At 37.3% G+C, this 18936-nt stretch overlaps 1 protein-coding gene across 1 annotated transcript in view; it reads left to right on the forward strand.

Moving 5' to 3' along the window:
- LOC127427334 (dedicator of cytokinesis protein 1-like) overlaps positions 1-16780 on the forward strand; it is a 321969-nt gene extending 305189 nt beyond the window's left edge. The window contains exons 48-52 of the mRNA XM_051674887.1: positions 3569-3714; positions 7464-7653; positions 12200-12365; positions 15382-15533; positions 15695-16780. Of these exons, the coding sequence (XP_051530847.1) occupies positions 3569-3714; positions 7464-7653; positions 12200-12365; positions 15382-15533; positions 15695-15790 (750 nt within the window). The 3' untranslated portion in view covers positions 15791-16780. The remainder of the gene's footprint in view (positions 1-3568; positions 3715-7463; positions 7654-12199; positions 12366-15381; positions 15534-15694) is intronic.
- The last annotated feature ends 2156 nt before the right edge of the window (positions 16781-18936 follow it).

The raw sequence follows: 18936 nt of genomic DNA on the forward strand, positions 1-18936 counted from the left end.
ACACAGTATTACTTTAGGATGGACTCTTATCTTACAAAAAGCCACAGTTGCATGTGGCTCGCTAACTTAGGATTTATAAGACGCTGTTCTTTCAAAAGCTGCTTAGGAACTATTATTATTGCACTATACAAGTACAACTGAATTACATAAAGACATGGCAGCTGTAATGATATTATGAGTCAAATGACATTTTCAGTGGCAAGTGATGTCACTTGCTTAAACAGAGCAATAATGGCAAGAGTCATGCTAAAATGTATAACTCCTGTTAAAATAATGTGAATAAGTAATGTAGTTCCTCATAGTGAATTTGAATAATTGACATCGTCTTATTATTCACATTTTGAATACTTCTTTGTTTGTTAATGACTTGGAGCATAGAAATATGCTATCCATTTTGAATAAGAATGCTAAAAGCAATTTAATTAACATAGATTGTGTTGAAAGTTGTTTTGTTAAATATTAATAATTAAAACAATATATAATTTGAATGTCAGTTATTTTTGTTAAACACTAAAAGCTAATTGTTATTTGCAGTGGGGAGCAAACATTGTCTACATGCCTACATTTTTCATTATATGTATATTTTTACAGTTCATTAAATGTAATTTTGTTAAAATCCTGATTTTTAAATAATAATCTTTTAAACCTCAGTTTCAGTTATGCTGTGTTGCTAGTGTAAGTGTGACTTTTTACATAAAAATTTCTCCAGCCTAGTAATTATCTTATATAAAGGTTTATGCTACCCTTTTTTTTTTTTTTATAAAACCTGCCTCCATTTTTAATAATATAAACTTAATCATGTAAGCCATCATATGTGTTTATTAGAGGTAACTCCACTGACAAAAGCATGCCATATATATATATATATATATGCAATTGAACAATTAATTAAATCTTAGTAGACTTTTCGATTATTTAAGATTATTTACTTTATTTACTTCTTGTATGACATGAGGAAGAAGATAATTTCTGTAATATAGCCCAATAGATTTAATGCATGATTGATGAGTTTAATTTCCAAAAAAGAAATTCAAACGCAAATGCCATCGGACTGGTAGTATGACCCGTGTCCAGTTTTAGAACGTCTTCTTCCTTTTGAGGAAAGTCTTATACATTCAGATCCTGGTGCTGTTTTCAAAGGTCATTTGATATAGAAATTGCAAATCTGGTGTGAAAAAAAAAAAAAGAGAGAGAAAAGAAAATAAGGTTTTTCATTGCTTTCAACATTTTTATCTAATTTATACATTATATTGCTCTAATTGATGCATTATATATATATATATATATATATATATATATATATATATATATATATATATATATATATATATATATATACTTAATGCTGACTATTTTAAAATTAGAGTCTGTTGTACTTTGTAGACATACTGCATTCTTAACAATGCAAAGCTCTCTCTTCAGTCCACCGACATTATTAATGGAAACTGCCGTAAGCATTCAGAATGTAGTATTGGTATCAGAGTACTGACATCACCATTTCACCAGTTTACATATCAATGCCTAAGCAGTATTCAGCCACTGTTACTCATTTCACAAGCTAAGAGGATTGACAATCAAAACAGAGGACATCTGCATATACATCCCTTAAAGGTACAGTAGCAAAAACTGTTGGTTTGATTGTAATGGTCAGAGAGAGAGTACAAGTAAAACTAAATTACATCTGTTTTGGTGCAAGAAACTTTGAATAAAAAAAAATCTACAAATGTTGAATTGGGCTTTTTAAAATTGGGATGCATCCTGTTAATTTACGTGTTAAATCGCGCATTAAATTATGGATTGAAGATTGTGTAGCAAAGTAGAGCAGGAGGTCGCAAAGTTTCCACGACTGTATTTTGAAACACACTGATGGAATGTCTTTGTAACCGTGACAAAGACATCCGTAAGCGCACTCCAAAGACTCTCGACCCCTGACTCTCCTCCAGAACAGACTGGCGTGCTGAGCCGAATGACAGGAGAATGCTGGGAGTCCTTAGGAGGAAATGATAGAGAGGAACAAACAAGTGGAAGGGAAGTTGAAACAGAGAGAAAGAGAGAGATAGTTACTGTAGCTGGCAGTTATTGATCACCACACTCGCTGGCGCTAGAATTAGCAGCCTCTCTGGTTGCCGTAGCGATGCCTCCTATAGAGCATGTGAGAATGTGATATGCGCTAAATATCTGTTTCAAGGACAGCACAGGGCGTGCGTGACAGAGGAAGTAAATGTGAGAATCGTGCTGTAGACGGTCTTGTGTGTCAGGAAAGAGGTTATGTTAGAAATAAAGACTCTAATAAGGACAAAGCTGTGGGGAGATTGGCCTGTTAGCTGCAGGAATCGACCTTCTCTTCTCCTCTCGTTTGTCATTTTGTTGTGTGTTTTCTCCTAAAGTTTTATCTCTGTCTGTAGAGTCAGTGAGTTTGTTAAAGGGATATTTCGGGTTCAGTACAAGTTATCTCTATCGACAGCATTTGTGGAACAATGTTAATTGCCACAAAAATGAATTTCGTCTTGTCATTCCTTTTCTTTAAAAAAAGCAAAAATCTGGGTTACAGTGAGACACTTAAAATGGCAGTGAATGGGGCAGTCCAGAAACATTAAAATACTCACTGTTTCAAAAGTATAGCCTCAAGACGTAAAAACTATGTCTCTTAACTTGATTTTAGTGTGATAAAATCGCTTACTAACCTTTTCTGTGTAAAGTTATATTCAATTTTACAGCTCCGTTGCCATGATGAATTAACGCTGTAAACCCTGTAATACTGGTAAACGATGATTTAAACTTTACAGCTCAAATGATACACAAGTTTTAACAGAAGATTTCACATTTCAGCATTTAAACCCTCCAACAATTGACCCCATTCACTTTCATTGTAAGTGCCTCACCGTCATCTCGATTTGTTTATTTCAAAGAAAAGTTGAAATTTGTTTTGGAGTAATCAACATTGTCACACATTTTGTCGATTTTGTCAACTTGTACTTTGCGAAAGTATCTGAACACATATCGTTCTAGCTACACAAGCTTTATTTTTTTTACATTGTTGCGTTCAAAAATGTGTTAGACCGCAATTCATAACACAATGCAAATGTGCAAAGTACATGTTGACAGTGCATTGGTCAAACGCTCAAATCGCCATATGTGTGCTTACGTAAAGTGTGTTTCTGGCCTAGCTGAAGTGTTTAATCTCTACGCCACTAGTGTCACCAATTGGAATTGGGAAAATAATGATGGCTTACTTATAGTTGACTGCCCATCAGGGCTATAAGAGGAGAAAGTTGCATCAACACAAACTACACACTTCACCTTGGGGCATTGGTACTCATTTCACATGTAAAGAAGTTAGACATTCATAACCAGTTATTTATTTAAAGAAGTAAAAAATGTACAGTAGCAGAGAGAGGGGGGGGAATGGTCAGGTAAAACTAAATTGGTACAGTTAACCTTGTTGGACTAAGTGGACTTAACCGAGAAACTACTGTAAAATTATAGAATAGTGCTCCTTTAAAAACAATTGTAGAAAAGTAGAAAAATTGAGATGTCCATGCTCATATATGAACTGTTTATTTTTCAGCCTCCCATGTCGGATGAACTCCGGGGCAGTCGACCACGTTCGATGGTTCGGTCATTCACCTTGCCGTCATCTCAGAGGCCGCTGTCTGTCGTGTCTGTGAGGTCCATATCATCAGACAACTCTCCCTCCAGACCGGGATCAGACGGGTAAACACACACTATTCAGACTGGTAATAGACTGGTATATTGGTGAGACCAATTCAGTTTTGAGATTAGCGCTTTAGCCGATAGCAGTGTCCGCTTGATGTTTTACTTCATCCTTAGGTCCATTCCAAAAACTAATAGTCATGTCAATAGTAGATAATACAAATTTTCTGTTTGTGTATGTGTCATTTGCCATCTTTAAATTGAATTTGTATTATGTATCAGTGGTTGACCGAGTTTTTCAATGGCCAATATTGATATCGAGAGAGAGAGGCCGATGTGTAGGCGAAATAAAATAAAGTGAAGGCAAATTATATTTACTTGAAATGATTGAATTTAAATGAATACTTATTTTACACAATATTTGCTAAACATTTACTTACAAATAACAAAATGTGCAAACATATTCTCATGACAACTCGTAATAACTTGCATAAAATGGCGAAATCGGAAGAAATCAGATGATTTGTCTCATACGTCATACAACTTTTATTCCCAATTAAAGACCATCCAATCAACAAACAGAATTTGAAAATTGATCTAGCCTCCTATTCAACACTTCATTTTAAGAAAATGAACAAAGTTGGTTACTCATTCCATATTTATTTATGCAAAACGAATGACTGATGTATTTCAATAACCTGTAAGTGATAAGTTATTCTTATTGAAGCTCTTAGTGATATTATTGGCCAAATATCATTTGATTAATCTGTCTGTCTGTCTATCTGTCTGTCTGTCTGTCTATAGTGTATGTATGTATATAGCTATATATATATATATATATATATATAGGCCCTCAGCCACCCTGCTGTCTAGATATCTTTATCCTTCCCAAAAAAATACATGTTGGTTGACCACTAATCCAAAATCGTATTAAAAATGGTGAATTCTGGGGCCTGGGTAGCTCAGCGAGTAAAGACGCTGACTACCACCCCTGGAGTTGCAAGTTCGAATCCAGGGGGCATGCTGAGTGACTCCAGCCAGGTCTCCTATGCAACCAAATTGGCCCGGTTGCTAGGGAGGGTAGAGTCACATGGGGTAACCTCTCCGTGGTCGCTATAATGTGGTTTTCACTCTTGGTGGGGCGCGTGGTGAGTTGTGCGTGGATGCCGCGGAGAATAGTGTGAAGCCTCCACATGCGCTGTGTCTCCGTGGTAATGCGCTCAACAAGCCACGTGAAAAGATGCAAGGATTGACGGTCTCAGATGTGGAGGCAACTGAGATTCGTCCTCCGCCACCCGGATTGAGGCGAGTCACTATGCCACCACAAGGACTTAGGGAGCGCATTGGGAATTGGGCATTCCAAATTGGGGAGAAAAGATTGTGAATTCTAGAACATGATTTCTTGCATTATTATTGCTGTTGGAGTACTAGCACAGAATATTTCCTCAGTGGAAGTGTTTTTGTTTTATATTCCCATAATGCTGTACTTTGTAATTTCCATCTCATCTCTCTGTGGACGGCCTGCACTCTTCCACACATTTACTGCCATAATGCACCTGAACATGGTAAAGTTCACTTCACATTCCAACACCTGCTGTGTTGAAGAATGAAAAAATAATAGCGAAGCGTTTAAAAAGTTCCATCTGTTCAGAGAGATTCAGCTGATCCAATCAGATGGGTTTATGGGTATAAAATAGAGATCAGTAACCTGACCTAATGTAAAGTGGATATTTCTGACTCTAAATTCTGATTGAATGACTTGTGTTTTAAGCTGTTGTAAAATGACAGTCAGACCACATCCATACTAACCATTTTCATTTGAAAGCTCAGTTTTCAGTTTACTAACGTCATTGTTTTCTAAAATTATTCGATAATGGAGAGCGTTTTCTAAAATCTTTGTTTTCTGTGGAGGAAAACACCATTCAAGTGTGTATAAGAGGCATAAACTGTGGAATTAATGCTTTTCAAATGGAAGCATATAAGTGTGGACGGAGCCTTAATATACCAGTGACTGCATGAATTATACACAAATTAAGTGCCAAGTTGCAATGTTGCTTGGCAACTATAAGATCCCACGGTCCTGAAAAACCTGAAATTATCAGAATTTTTAAATGGTCTTTTCCAGGTGTGGAAATGTCATGGAAATTACAGCCTGAGCTAATGAAAATGATGTCAATGTGGCGACATTTTTGCAAAATTATTTTAAGTGGTTCTTTCAAGCATCAAGGTGTAATGTCCACTAAGTGGTGCTAAAAGCGAGTTAAAATTTCTCCTTAACAGATATATGAGGTAAATTCTTAATCAAGTTTCAAATCAACAAAACCTGCCTCCCTACCCTAAACTTAAAACCTAAACCTATCCGATAGAGTCATAAAAAGCAGTGAGATGAAAAACACAATTGCTGAAACAACCACATCATTTTGTGGTGCTTCTGTGACACTTTTGGCTCACATGCCGAATCGTACGCAACTTGTATAACTGTAATAAAATCAGATGTGTTCTGGCTTCGTCTGTTTCTTCTATCCCTCTTTACCCTGGTGCAGTGAGAGGCTGGTGCCAGCCCAGCATGTCGGGCACACATATGCCAGCCTTAAGGATTAATTGGCCTATGTTTGAAGGGAGCGATGCAATCAGAGATGCCCTCTTTTGGTATTTAATTGTGAAGGGCAGAACTTCACAAGCGTTCTCATTTCATTAGCTAATCCATCTCATTAAAGTGCTTTGATTCGCTCGAGCTGCCGCTGGGCCGCAGAAAGTCTGATTACGAGAGATTCTTGCTTCTTTTTTGTTGCAAACCTCTTTACAAAACTGCCCATGAGTGTTTTTGTTGGGCAGGTCAGCAGTTTCAGTACACTTTAATGTGGATTTTCACTTTTACAGGACTGTGTTTGCATGGATGATGTATGATTTTTAGCAAGCATCACTGCATTTTAAAGAAACTGGTCAATTGGTTTGTACTGCGCTTTGGGTCTGAAATCCAAACTATCAACTCAAGTGTTATTTATTTTAAATAAATATAGTACAAACACACTTTTTAAGCAAAAAAACATCTTATATATATATATATATATATATATATATATATATATATATATATATATATATATATATATATATATATTTGATAAAACAATCCAAGCAGGCCAAAAACTTAAAAATGTATAAATGTTATTACATTAGATATCAAAATATCAAACCAAGTGTCATTTATTTTAAAAGAAATATAGTACAAACACAAAGCAAAACATTTCACATAAAGTTTCAAATGATAAAACAACAAATAACTGACTTCTTACATCCACTTAAAATCACTTTGAGTGGTTAAAATTAGCCTCATTGTAAAAATGACTCAGTCAAGTCAAGTTAGTCCTTAGAAAGGCATTATTTGTATGCAGATGCCACTTGGTTTGATATTTTGTCATGTAATATAATCTCATTCATACGTTTTCAAGTGTTATTTAAGTGTCCAAATAATTTTTGGTGACACTACACAGTTTCTGGAGTTTCCAAAGTTGATCCCGAAGTATCATGAAAATACAATGTTGCATTGAACTTTCCAATAGGTAGTGCAAATAAGAATAGCATTTTCAATTAGCTAATACAGCTGGTGCCATGACAGCTGAGACTGTACACCAGAAACATGCCGTTTAGTTGAAAGTTGGAGCTATATGTCAACTGTGTTAATATTTGCTCAAGACTTCATAAGAAGTCTCTGATATTAAACAGTCCATTCATCTTATCCAACAATTGTTTGCCTCCATTTCTTATTCTCTCTTTATTTGATTCGTTTTCTCTTTTTCATCTAATAGATTTGCCTTGGAGCCTCTCTTACCAAAGAAGCTACATAGTAAGTCTCAGGACAAGTTGGACCGAGACGAACCTGAGAAGGAGAAAAGGAAGGAGAAACGGAACAGTAAACATCAGGAGATTTTCGAAAAAGAGCTGAAGGCCACTGATTTTCCCCTGCAGTCCAATGAGGCCGTTATACTGTCAGAGACTGTGAGTGCCCTCATAAACACAGACATTTCAAAATCCATACACAACCACTGATTAACTATTTTAACCTGTGCCAGAAATGTTCTTTTCAATGAAGGGACAATATTTGCACCCTGGAATTAAGAAGGCAATTGTTTTTTTCTAACCGAATTTCAAATATATCTTGATTCATTCTTTTACTGTACATCAAATACTTCAATTTAATAAATTCATTAGCATACATTTTCAATCTAAATAATTATATTGAGAATTTATTTCCTCTTACCCATAAAACTAAAGCAATATCAACTTATATTATATGTGATAATTTTGACAAATGGAATTAAAAATGATCACTGTATAGACCGTTTCAAGGACTGTTCATTGGTGACATCATTGTTCCATGAACATTTCTTGCTTGTCAAAACACCCAACGGTCAACGGATGTAGAAAGGAAGTCCCACCTTACTGGTAGAATAGCCAATCACCTTTTAGATACAGAATTCGCCTGTCAATCAACTTGAGAACGCACATGCACATTAGCTATACAAGATGGTAAAATTGCCTTTTAGCATAATCTGAGTTAAAGACGCACAATTAATTATACCAGTTGTGATGGAATGACACGCCCCTCCCGTGGATCATCGTTGCCAGTGGTAACTTTTCCCCATTTGGCGGCATGTGACTGGGCTCACCGAAACCCAATGAAGAGCCTCATCACTGCAGCCAATAAACACCGAGCGCGCCTCTGCTCGGAACACCGGTCTCTACCTTTTGGCGTCTTCACAGGTTCAGGAATGGAGCGGGGAGGGTCCAGTATGAGTTAGATGCATCGCCGGACCTGGACCCTGGATCTCCGGCGCGAGTAAGATGCGACGCCAGTGATTGGAGCACTCGTCGCAGCCAATGGGCCAAGATGCTGGGCCGCTATTCCCCTCAAGTGCCAAGGCCCAGGGAAGCCGGGATGCTCGGGCAAAGCTGCCGTTCTACTTGCCTCAGACCAAAGTGTGGAGCTTGTCGCAGCCACCAGCACCCAGCCACAAGGCCCCAGATTCCCCTTTGTTTTGGACATTTTAAATAAATGCCTTTCCGAGCCTTTTACTGCTGATTTGAAATATGTTCTTTTATCGTAATGTTGTCCAACCGTTTTGGAGATTTCACTCTTTCCCCATTCAAGTAGAAAGAAGCTGCACTTTCATGACGCTTTTTTACATAGAAAAATAGCTGCCCAAACTGCCCAAGATCATTCCAAAGGCGGCCGCCGAGTGGACTGACTTACCTTAAAAAAGACTTTATTGAAATGATCCGGAAATACGTTTGGACCGTTTACATTCTTGAAATGGTCTATTCCAAGTCTTTTGAAGAAAAACAATAGCTTTGGTTGAGAAGCAAAAAGACAGAAATCTAAAGGAATATTCCGGGTTCAATACAAGTTAAACTCAGTCAACAGCATTTGACATAATGTTGATTACCACAAAAAATTATTTCGTCTCGGCCTCTTTTTCTTAAAAAAAAAAAAAAAAAAAAAAACCTAAAATGGAGGTTACATTAACACACTTACAATGGAAGTCAATGTGGCCAATTTTTGTAGGGTTTAAAGGCAGAAATATGAAGCTTATAATTTGATTAAAGCACTTACTGTACATTAATTTTCCTGTTAAAACTGTTTGAACTGTAAAGTTGTTTATATTGTTATTTTTACAGTACTTTTAGGGTTTGTTGACATTACATCGTTATGGCAACACAGTTGTAAAATGGCTATAACTTTACACAGAAGAGGTTAGAAAGTGATTTTATCACACTAAAATCATGTCTACACGCATAGCCTATCCTTTGTCTTGTGGCTATACTTTTGAAACTGAGTATTTTAACGTTCAAAAATTGGCCCCCATTCACTTTCATTGTAAGTGTCTCACTGTAGCCTCTTTCTAGATTTTTTATTTTTTTTCAAGAAAAGGATGGACGAGTCAAAATAATTTTTTGTGGTAATCAGTATTATCCCACAAATGCTGTTGATTGAGCTTAACTGGTATTGAACCTGGAATATTCCTTTAAGCTATTTTTACTAAAATTCTATTACCTCCGCTGAAGCTCTGAAATATAATTCTATGAGCTTTCCAGCACACCACAGCCAAAATAGAAACCAAGTGATGAGGCAAATGTTTTGTTGCAGTTGCAACTAGTTTTACATATTAGTGCTTGCTTTCAATCTCAGTCAGTCTCTCCCAAAGCAATTTTCTTTCTTTCTTTTTTTTTTCTTTTTTTTTGTGTGTGTGTGTGTGGCACTCTTTGAGCCCTTTTTAATCTCTTTGAATATTAAAAACCTAATATGAGAGAGCTGTGTGAATACATTCACATGTAAAGAGGCCCGTAATAAGAATAAATTGACCCATTCAGAGTCATCGTTGACCTCATTTACTAATGTAGCATTGTGAATGCACAATCTATAACCTCGTTGTTCTGAATAAAAGGAAACTAGAGTACATAATGACTCTGCCCTGGACCTTTGAGAGAACAGTTTGTGTTATAATTCATCATAATGACCTTCACCTTTTCCGCAAGGCTCTGGCCTATACAATTCATGTTGAACTGTCAAAAGAGACCTGAAACTGTGTGATTGGGCACTTGATTAATTTCTCATGTTTTCGTTATGAAAAACTCATTTACTTTGGCATTACTGGCCTTTTGTGATTCCAAAGAATATTTTCATGTATGTGTCAATTAATATATGATTCTGAACTGCAATGAATGCAACCCAGAACTTGCCTGTATTCTGCCTGTGAAGCACATTCTACGGATCTCTTATTAATGATGGTCATTTATAACTGGAATAATTCATAAGCACATTGAATATTGTCTTAAATTATGCATTAGACAAACCTGTATGCTCATGTAAATGACTTGAAGCTGTTTGAATTGCTGTACTTTAATATTTTGTGTTTAGTTATTCATGAACAGGTTTTTCCATTCTGTATAAATCCACTCTAGACTATTTGTTTCCATTTCAATGGCTGTAATTTGAATGGGCGTTCCTTATAGTCCTGATATATGGAAACCCAACACACTGTAAAAAAGGGATTGTTGAGCAAAGTTAACAAATCAAGGTTCTCAACAACTGTCTTAAAGGGACAGTTCACCCCAAAATGAAAATTCAATTCTCTAAATTATCGTTTACTCACCCTCATGCCATCCCAGATGTGTGTGACTTTCTTTCTTCTGCTGAACACAAACAAAGATTTTTAGAAGAATATTTCAGCTATGTTGGTCCTCACAATGTAAGTGAATGGGTGCCAGAACTCTGAAGATCCTAATATCACGTGAAGTCAGCATAAAAGTAATCCATATGACTCCAATAGTTTAAACTGTCTTCTGAAGAAATCCAATCAGTTTTGGGTGAGAACAGACCAAAATATAACTCCTTTTTCGCTATAAATCTTGACAGGAGTCTCCTTGGCGATTGTTCGATTGTAAATGTTCAATGCCATCAGTTATTTAACGCAGTTTCTTTCTGTTCTGTGTGACTTCTAGTACCTTATTCAACTAATTTATAAGGATTCCATCACTTTAACTAAGACCAAACTTTAAAATGTTGAAATCAATAAAAATTCTGTAATTTCATCATTGCTTAATCATTTAATTTTTCTTTTGTTTACCGTGGGACACAAAAGGAGTGTTGTGAATATGTTTCAGCTCAGAAAAAGACTTCAAAATACACCACACCATAAAATTAAAAGTAATGCAGTCTATTTGTGCACTACAATCTAAATCCTGTTACGTTTTTTTTTATATTATTGAGAAATGGAATATATATAATATAGAACAATTAAATGCATTCAATTATTTAGGCACACAAGTTAAGCATTAAAAAAGACAATACAAAAAGTGGCTTTAGAATGCAATATATTGTTTGTTTCAATATAGACCTTATTCACGCTAGCACCATCTTTGATCTTTAATAGGAATGACAACAAGGCTGTGAGGGATAGACTTACAGTCTCTTCAATGGGCTGTCCTGCAGTTTAAAGTGTTTTTGGATCATTCCGTAGACAAAACATTGATAAAATATCTGTCCAAGAACATTCAGTACACAAACAACTCCAGACAACATGAGCTGTGGAAAATCAGATGTGATCTAGCAGCTTTATACAGCTTTATATCATTCGTGCCATTGAAGAGATGGTTAGTCGATCCCTCACAGCCTCGTTATCATTCCAATTAAAAATCAAAGATGGCGCTAGCGTGAATAAGGTCTATTACTGAACATACTGTAAGCCTATCATTGGCCTACAGTTCACAGCAATCCATTTTGCAATTGAATTCGTCAGTCAGTCGGCAATTTATTATAAGAGTTTGTCTAAGGACGCGTCAATGTACACCTGGGACTGACTTTAAAGTTCATGCCTATGTGCTTTTTTTGGGGGGCGGGGAATAATCATGATCATTTAGGAGCTTTTTGATGCTATTTATTACCTATTTTCTCTTTGCTTGTAGTTTCGCAGTCATCATCTTTGTCCTTCAGGTGAGGTCAGTCTTAATGTTGTACCTTTCTGTCTTATTCTTCTGTCTTCAGATCAGTCCTTTGAGACCCCAGAGGCCGAAAAGTCAGGTGATCAACTTGCTGGGCGAGAAGAGGCTCTCTGTGTCACCAGGACCCCCTGCCAACTCAACTGCACCCACCGTCCCGCCCCCCATCACCCCCCGAGCCAAACTACAATTCAGCTTACTGTCTGGATCCAGTATGTTACATATTTAAAATTAAACTCACATTTTCAGGGATCTTGCACTTTATAAAGCACAGCTGTTTCAGTCATTTATATAAGCTGATGTGTCATTTTTTTCTGTCAAAATTCCTTCAACAATAAGCAAGCCATTTATATGTTGGTTTCACCTAAAAGTGTAACACAGTGGCTCTGTGATGCTATCAAAACATTCCTTTGTTTGTTTGAGCTGCTCAACCAGTGGTGTGAGTTTGGAGCAGGGCTTTTTGTGTGTCCAACCAATGGAAGATGAAAGGAGTTTTATAGAATATCTTTAAAAACAATGATTATTTTTGCAGTTCTGTTTGGTTGATGCTAGTTGGACAGAAATGCACACTACAGCTTTAAAAATAATTTTACAGAAAAAAAACGCACTTCCTTGTTCTTTTGAGCAGCAGCTTTCAGTGGTGGAAATGGGCAGCGCTGCAGTTTTAATAATCTTTTAAGCATGTAATAATGTTTGGTTATGTTAATAAAAGTTATTATAAAGGGATATCTTTGGTTTGCATTGAAGAAATATGGTATATGTTCTTTCTGTGCTATCAGCAAACCCTTTTAAAGGATTATTCCAGGTTCAGTACAAGTTAAGCTCAATCAACAGCATTTGTGGCATAATGTTGATTACCACAAAAAGTAAATTCAACACATCCCTCTTTTTCTTTAAAAAAAAGCTAAAAATGAGGTTAGAGTGAGGCACTTACAATGAAAGTGAAGGGGCCAAATTTTGGAGGGTTTAAAGGTAGAAATGTGAAGCTTATAATTTTATAAAAGCACTTACATTAATTCTTCTGTTACAACTCATGTATATTTGAGCTGTAATGTTGTTTAAATGGACATTTTGACAGTCATTTTAGGGTTTGTTGACGTTACATAGTCATGGCATCGAAGTTGTACAATTGGCTATAACTTTACACAGAAAAGGTTAGTAAGCGATTTTATCACACTAAAATAATATTTACATGCATATTGTTTGTCTTGTTGCTATACTTCTGAAACAGTAAGTATTTTAACATCACTTCCATTGTAAGTGCCTCACTGGAACCTCGATTTTTGCTTTTTTAAAGAAAAGGAGGAGCAAATCAAAATTATTTGTTGTGGTAAACTTGTATTGAACCCGGAATATTCCTTTAACTTGATTCAATATGCCTGTGTGATTTTGTCTGACATGTAACAGGTAAATAAATACACATCCTCACACGTTTAACACGCTTCTAAAGTCTGAGGAATGTGGTATAAAAAATTATAACTACCATAAGACATGTAGTGTACGTCTTAACTACTTAAACGTATTGGTCCACGTGCAGTAAATAATAATAATACAGCTGGTTTTACAGCAATAACATACAGACAGTTTCGACAGAACAAGTTACTTATGGCTTTCAAAAAAAAAATGCAAAGACATAATTTTTTAATTATTGCATTATTTCTATTTGCATATCCTTTCACATTCTCTGTGCTGTGGTGACGGGGTCCTATTCGTCCAGTTAAATCTTTCATGGATTCTTAGATTGTCGTTAGATCATTTGGCCTCAGATCTGTCACAGCGGATGCACTTTGGAAAAGAAGTTTGTACGGTTACTTCGTGAAAAGATCGAATCTCCCAACAGCAGCTGCGTCGCACATGGGTCTTTTTAGACACAATAACATTTGACAGTGAACCTTAAAATATCATAAATTACTGTATGTCAAATCCTGAGTTTTTCCTGATCCTATGGAAATTTAAAGAAGCCCAAATCATCGGGGGCCTGGGTAGCTCAGCCAGTATTGATGCTGACTACCACTCCAGAATTCGCTAGTTCGAATCCAGGGCGTGCTGAGTGACTCAGCCAGGTCTTTTAAGCAACTAAATTGGCCCGGTTGCTAGGGAGGGTTGGGTCACATGGGGTAACGTCCTCATGGTCGTGATTAGTGGTTCTTGCTCTCAATGTGGCACATGGTAAGTTTTGCATGGATCGTGGAGAGTAGCATGAAGCCTCCACATGCTTGGAGTTTCCGCGGTGTCATGCACAATGAGCCACGTGATAAGATGCGTGGATTGACGGTCTCAGAAGCGGAGGCAACTGAGACTTGTCCTCCGTCACCCAGATTGAGGTGAGTAACCGCGCCACCACGAGGACCTACTAAGTAGTGGGAATTGGGCATTCCAAATTGGGAGAAAAGGGGATAAAAAAAGAAGCTCAAATCTCCAAAAATCTTTCGGAAACAGGATATTTCAACCCCACAAACAACACTTTTTTTCGAAAGTGCCCATTGAAAGCAGTTCTTTGCTGGGGTGCCAAAAGAACCCAGAAGTGCCAGAGCCTGGATGAAAGATTTTAGACCTGAACATAAGTAGAAAAAAAATCACTATGAACTTTCATGACTTTTTAAGGAGTTGTATTAATTTCCATGACATTTTGAACATTAGAAATCCCTATTTGAAAATGTCCTGATCTTTCCATGATTAAATTAGGCCGAAGTGAACTAGAATGCCCATTACACACACTTATCATGCCTTAGTGTGATGACACACAAATATAATGTTCTGATGTGAAACACTGAGCTCTAGGAGAGTGCAGAGGAGTTAAATAACTCAAATAAAGCATGTCTGCTCTTGTCTCCCACTCACTGTGTGTGAAGATCCATAATGGATTCAGGGTTTGCTGGGCATTCGCTCTCCCATGGGTTCAGCAGACTGTCTGATTTCAGAGTTTACACTACATGTCATCATCTCTGTGCTGAGATTTCAATTTAACTCTTTCAGATGCTAGAGGTCTACTTTGGTCTACTTTTCCCATAGGAAAGAATGCACAGGCCTCCTCAAGCGGCAAACAGTGGTTTCATTTTGCACCTATGTGTTTATAACATGTATATTAATGTGTAATAACACAGTAATAAGCCTTCAAAAATCTAAACTTTGCTTTTGAATGTGCTTTATGACTTAATCCCAGCTGTTTGTAGTACAGAATTACTTTTGATGTATGCCATGTATGATAACTTTGTTGGTTGTTTGCAGATCTAGAACTTAATGGGACGAGTTATGGAGATAAGGGCGAAACTCCACCCCCACTTCCTGTCAAAAGCAGCATGGGTGACTATGGAAACCTGATGGACAACTCAGACCTGGCCAGTCCAACCACACCCCCTCCACCACCGCCACACCAGCGGGTATATCCACGCCCATCCATCAAAGACATTTACAGACCTTTTCATTAAACATTTTATTGCATGCTCATCAGATGTATAATGAAGAACCTGGTAATCACTCATTGTTTTAAAATCTTTATACCTCTTTATGTTTAGTCTTTATGTTTTCTTTACTGTTCCAGCACCTCCCACCCCCCTTACCGAGCAAAACCCCTCCTCCTCCTCCTCCAAAGACCACTCGGAAGCAGACCTCCATCGACTCGGGAATCATCCAGTAAGCGAGAAGACACCTTCGGCAAATGGAGACATCAGTGTCGCTCCCCTCTTCCAATGATTTTCTGTCAACATCCCTGACAGCAGACGTGATGAATACATCACCTCGGCTCCTCTATAACAGCTGATTATTCTGTGTTCAGAGGAAGCTGTCCACTGCCGGATCACTCCTCAAAGCGTCAACACAATTGATAAAACATGCTGCGAAACACAGTTTATTTCGTATCACTCCTCGCCAGACACGAGCATATATAGATGCAGTGTAACTGGAGTCTGGGAATTCTGAGTATTTTTGGCAGAGGGAGCACATTATACTTATGAAATTACACTTGACGATGGATAGAGATTTGGCCGTTGGGTGGGAATATGATTAGGAGATGTTATTTATCAACATTTATAAAGGGTTAGTTCACCCAAAAATGAAAATTCATCCTTTACTCACCCACTTATGTTGTTCCAAACCTGTATGACTTGCTTTCTTCTGTCGAACACAATGAAAAGGTTTGGTCGCAGAAGAAATAGTCATACGGATTTGGAATAACATGAGGGTGTGTAAATGATGACAGAATTTAAATTTTTGGGTGACACAAGACCAACGCAAGCTACTTGGTTTGTTGCATAATCCCCTTTTTGTCATTTTTACATGATCTTTTTATCCTCAATATATACACATTGATGTACAGGGGTTTGTATATATGATTTTATTTGTATTTGTTTCTTAAGAAGTTAATTTTATCTTTTTTGTATTCGCGATGCATTTAAACAATTGGCATTTTTATCGAAAAGAGGCTTATTGAACTTGGGAGGGACAGTAAAAGGTATTCTTAAAAGTATATTGATTTTATGTCATGCTGTCATTTTTTCTTTCTTATTTGGAGTGAAAACAACTAAATGTTATTGTACCAGTCAAGCATATAAACCACATAATCGCAAGATCATGCATATCAATAACATTGACTGCTCCAAATTCACTACTGACTTATGAATAAACTCAAAATGTATGTATTTGTAAAATGACTCATTTGATTATTGCAAATCTGTTGCTTAAAAGTGCACTTTAAGGTTATATATTTATACTGTAGACTGACAGATGGACGGACAGAGAGATAGATAGAGTAGTATTACTAGATCACTGGGAACAGCAATGTGTGATACTGTCATTGGCGAGAACGAGATGAATAATTTCAGAAACGTCCCACTACAACAGAGAGACACATCATGACACTAAAAGCCCCCGCTAAGCCACACACTTTCCCACGGTACACTAGGGTAGTAACGTCTTCATTAAATCCTGCTGAAGATTCACTTTGAAAGGTAAAGTTGCATTCTAACTTTTTTTTTACCTGACTTAATCGGTTTTGGGGCCTATTTACAACATGGTAACGTCCACATTATTACGCATTTTGTTGAAACACATTGATTTTGCTACGTTTATGCCTCTCAACCACATTGGAATAACATTTTCCTCCATCAAAAACGGAGACTTTCGAAAATGCTCTCTATTACCGCATTCTTTAGAAAACAAGATCATTAGGCACATGGGCGCCTGCAGGATTTCATCTGAGGGTACGCACAGAAATATGCCTAATACAACTTTTTATCTAAGGGGGTCCGGTGGCATGCCCTCCTGAGACATTTTTATTTTTTACAAAAACAACACCAAAGCATTCAGTTGTGGTGACTTTGAGAGAAGAATCTTTTATTTTCACAAGTATGAGTAGAGTTCATGTAACTATTGGCTAAAGCATTTCTTCCAGTAACCGTTCAGAACAAACGTGTTCTCGCACTAAAAAAGCAAAATGCACCACAACGAATAGAGCAGAACGCATGTGTCTCGAGACATGTTTTCATCAGTTGAAAATGCAGCGCTCCCATGATAGATGCTAAACACACAGTGAAAAGTGACAGTTGTCAAAAGACATCCATCTAGCGAATGTTTACATGGAAAATGATTGAAAAACAGCACGAGTAGATGCAAAAAGACGTTCAGTTTGAACAGCCCCTTGTTCTCATGACAGCACAAGCTGAATTTACTCAGTTACCTCTCAGAAAGACAGCCTTTTTTTTCAGTTGACTGTAGGTAAATTTCCACTTTATCCAATGCTGTTTGTTCTCTGTTCATAAATATCCCAATACTGTTTTACTGTGTAAGAAACTGCTCCAAATTATTCAGCAAGAGAGCGGTCAGAACGAATTGTACTTAATCACTAATCTATTCAGACCGTTTTGCAAGCCCATTTGGCCAATTCCATGAAAAGAACAGACTCAAAAGAATTATTCATTCGCAAACTGGGCATCACTGTTTCTTTTAAACAGCCAAAAAAATAAATAAATACTGGACTCATACTCTGTTTCAAAAATACTCTTCCAGGAAGATGACAAGGACAACATCCAAGGAACTGCAGGCCTCTCTCGCATCAATAAACGTCACTGTTCATGACTCCACTATCAGAAAGACACTGGCCAAAAATGCCATCCATGGAAGAGTGGCAAGGCGAAAACCACTGCTAACCCAGAAGTACATTAAGGCTCGTCTGAATTTGAGCATCACACACCTTGATGACGCTCAACACTTTTGAGAGAATGTTCTGTGGACTGATGAGTCGAAAGTGGGACTGTTTGGAAGACAGGGGTCCCGTTACATCTGGCGTAATCAAACACAGAATTCCACAAAAAGATCATCATACCTACGGTCAAGCATGGTGGTGGTAGTGTGATGGTGTGGGGATGCTTTGCTACTTCAGGGCCAGGGCGACTTGCAATAACTGAGGGAAACATGAATTCTGCTCTCTACCAGAAAATCTTAAAGGAGAACATCCGGTCATCAGTCTGTGAGTTGAAGCTCAAGCGCAACTGGATTCTGCAGCAAGACAGTGATCCAAAGCATAGGAGTAAGTCCACCTCTGAATGCCTCAAAAGAAGCAAAATTAAAGTTTTGGAGTGGCCTAGTCAAAGTCCTGACTTGAACCCGATTGAGATGCTGTGGCAGGACCTTAAACATTTACATTTATGCATTTGGCAGATGATTTTATCCAAAATGATAAAAGCATCTGCCATCATTATTACAGGGAAAATCCCCCCAGAGTAACCTGGAGTTAAGTGCCTTGCTCAAGGGCACAATGGTGGTGACTGTGGGGATCGAACCGGCATC

The sequence above is a fragment of the Myxocyprinus asiaticus genome, chromosome 36 (assembly GCF_019703515.2).
Source record: "Myxocyprinus asiaticus isolate MX2 ecotype Aquarium Trade chromosome 36, UBuf_Myxa_2, whole genome shotgun sequence".
In the NCBI taxonomy this organism is placed as follows: Eukaryota; Metazoa; Chordata; class Actinopteri; order Cypriniformes; family Catostomidae; genus Myxocyprinus; species Myxocyprinus asiaticus.